The sequence below is a fragment of the Coccinella septempunctata genome, chromosome 6 (genome assembly GCF_907165205.1).
Source record: "Coccinella septempunctata chromosome 6, icCocSept1.1, whole genome shotgun sequence".
Lineage (NCBI taxonomy): Eukaryota > Metazoa > Arthropoda > Insecta > Coleoptera > Coccinellidae > Coccinella > Coccinella septempunctata.
The window spans coordinates 4,161,928-4,165,247 of NC_058194.1; the positions used below are offsets into that span (position 1 = coordinate 4,161,928).

At 41.3% G+C, this 3,320-nt stretch overlaps 1 protein-coding gene across 1 annotated transcript; it reads left to right on the forward strand.

Moving 5' to 3' along the window:
* The first annotated feature begins 736 nt into the window (after positions 1–736).
* On the forward strand, positions 737–2,785 carry LOC123315886. The gene has a single exon (XM_044901787.1). The coding sequence runs from the start codon at positions 737–739 to the stop codon at positions 2,783–2,785; it is 2,049 nt and encodes a 682-aa protein (XP_044757722.1).
* The last annotated feature ends 535 nt before the right edge of the window (positions 2,786–3,320 follow it).

Sequence of the window (3,320 nt, forward strand, 5' to 3'; positions counted from 1 at the left end):
ATCAAGAAGCAGTCAACGGACTCAACCACCAGGGACTCTGGAATACATCCACTGAACCCACATCAAGAAGCAGTCAACAGACTCATCCACCAGGGACTTTGGAATACATCCACTGGACCCACATCAAGAAACAGTCAACGGACTCAACCGTCAGGGACTTTGGAATACATCCACTGAACCCACAGCAAGAAGCAGTCAACGGAGTCAACCACCAGGGACTTTGGAATACATCCACTGGACCAACATCAAGAAGCAGTCAACGGACGTACGACCCTTTGACTCAACCACCAGGGACAACACCCACTGTATCAACGATCCACAAGAAATAAACCACTCACATAATATCCAGCCACTGAATCCATCAGCCAGCAACACAAAGATCAAAAAAAAGATGGAAAACCTCATCGCCAACCAACTAAAAACGGCCGAAACCATAAAAAGGGCTCACACCAATATCAAAAAAGATTTACCATCGAGAAAAAACGAAGAAAACTGCGGCAGGAAGATGGCACAATTGGATGAAGAATGGAACAACTTTGAACGAGAGTTTGACCTAATTCATCAAAAACTGCTAAATATTATGGAGTACTGCAGGAGACTCCTGAAACCAGAAAATCGCAGATCCAGCACATCTCTGGAAGCAGAGAAAAAACAGGAGAGTGAAAAAGCCCTCTTCAAGCTCACACGGCAGCCATATTTTTAAAATGACATTGAGCTGATCATCAAAACAGGAAAGATGAAGAAGTCCAGCCACCTGAAAAGTCTTAACCCATATATAGATCACGAAGGCTTACTCAGAGTAGATGGGAGAATACATAGCGCAACTCTGAAATATAGCCAAAGACGTCCAATTATACTACCCACAAGGAGCTACATTACCAACCTCATAATAAGAAACACTCACTTCGGATGGATTATTAGCGGAACCACATCATCGAGTCCACAACTTCGTGTAGCAAGCTTTATCACGAATTTGAATGAGAATTCACAACTCACAAAATTCTGGAACATCGAAAAAGCAGAAAATTCCAAGGAAACAACAAATGGCGATACTTTCGTCGAAGAATTTTACTTCAACACCTTTCGACGGGACGAGCACGGTTATACTGTGAAACTTCCATTCAAGAAAAGTACAACTCAGCTAGGAGAATCGAAGCAGAGGGCACTGGCACAACTATTTCAATTGGAAAACAAGCTGGATAAAGATGAAAAGCTCAGCCCTATGTATAAAGAATTCATGCAGGAATACATTGCGCTAGGTCATATGAAAATTGCTAACTCAAATAATTCAGCGAAGAGGTATTATATTCCACATCAACCTGTATTGAAAGAAGAACGTGATAGGACAAAGCTAAGAGTCGTATTCGATGCAAGCGCAAAGACAAGAACGGGACTCAGCCTAAACGACATTCTTCACACAGGACCTAAACTGCAGCAGGATCTCATAGATATTCTGATAAGATGGCAAAAACACAAAATAACCATAACAGCTGACATCGAGAAAATGTATAGCCAGGTGAAATTGGACAGAGAAAACCAGCCATTACACTCTATACTCTGGAGAAACACCAAAGATGAGCCAATTCAAACCTACGAATTAACCACTGTAACCTACGGTACAGCACCAGCAGCTTACCTGGCCATAAGAACAATGAGACAACTAGCTACAGATGAAAAGAAAAACCACCCCCTTGCAGCTGAAATAGTGCTACGGGATTTCTACGTGGACGATCTTCTGAGTGGCGCAGACACTATTGAAGAAGCACGACATATACAAAAGGAAGTAACTGACCTACTCAAAAAGGGAGGATTCAATATAAGAAAGTGGAAATATAACGTACTGACCGAAAGCAAATCCACCGTCACACTGGATGACAAAAATGGACCAACCAAGACGCTCGGTATAACATTGACTCCCAGAGAAGACAATATTCAGTATCTAATAAAACGAAACTCCGAACATCGGTTAACGAAAAGAAAATTCTTATCAGAAATCGCCACAATCTTCGATTCTCTTGGATTATTATCTCCAGTCATTATACAAGCGAAACTGTTCATGCAAGAAACATGGAAAACCAACACATCATGGGATGAACCACCACCAGAGCACATCAGGAACACCTGGAAAAACTTCAGAAACGAACTGCCAAAATTAGAAGAAATTCAAGTTCAACGCCGGATTCACCTACGGCGTGGTCAACCCTTGGAAATACATGGATGCTCAGATGCATCTCTGAAAGCATATGGCGCTGTAGTATACATAAAAACAACAGACACAAATGGGAACACCCACGTGGGACTCCTCGCCTCCAAATCAAAAGTAGCACCACTAAAAAATACAAAGACTATCCCGCAGTTAGAACTCTTCGCAGCTCTTCTTCTAGCCAAACTCATCAAACGCTGCGTTACGGCCCTGAATCACAACAATTCAAAAATATTCACCTGGTCCGACTCTCAAGTAGTAATACCATGGATAAACGCTGACGCTGGAAAGTGGAAAATGTTCGTCGCAAACAGAGTTCGAGAAATCCCTAACCTGCTAGGTCAAGGTCACTGGTACTACTACCGTTGGAAACAATATCACTTGCATTCAGCGATAAACTCCAGCACGAACATCGTAATAATCATTGTCATTGTTTTACTGTTTGTTTATTTTTTAAAACATAGGAAACAACAACAAGCACCGGCTGATGCACACGCGAGCAATAGACCAGTTCATCCTGAAGATATCGAGCTGCAGCCAATATACAATGATTCCAGACCACGCAGCCATCTCCAGCGATGACAACCACCAACAAAGACATCAAGACCCCAACCACATCACCATGGCCGCCGGAAATATGTACGAAACGTACATATCCAAAATTAGATATATCAAAAATTCATGAACTCAATTCAACCAAATATTTTCATTCGAAATTATTTAGATCATCCGCTCTTTCATAATTGTTATTTCCTGTGTAAGTAGGCCAGGTGAGACAAAAGGATTGCAATAGTTTGTTTTAATATCTAACATTCCTTAATCCAACTGCAGCAATTTTGCAAGTAAAGAAAAATGTACTGAATATGCGAAATGTAAGTCGATTTCGATTATGTGGTCTTGACGTCATTGTACAATTTGACTATATATAGTTTGTTAGATTAGGAAATAAACGTTCATTATCAAGTGATCCGCATTATCAATCTCAATCCTCGAGTCCCTAAGTTTTCACCAACCCAGAACTCTTAGAACTTGAGGTACAATTGAGATACCACCCCAACACTGATTTCATTTGGCGATGTTGGTTTGTCTATCTCAGCAGCCGCTGGTGATTCATCAA

Bases quoted from the DNA above. Each gene is read 5' to 3' on its own strand.
- LOC123315886 (XM_044901787.1), top strand. From the start codon at position 737: ATGAAGAAGTCCAGCCACCTGAAAAGTCTTAACCCATATATAGATCAC.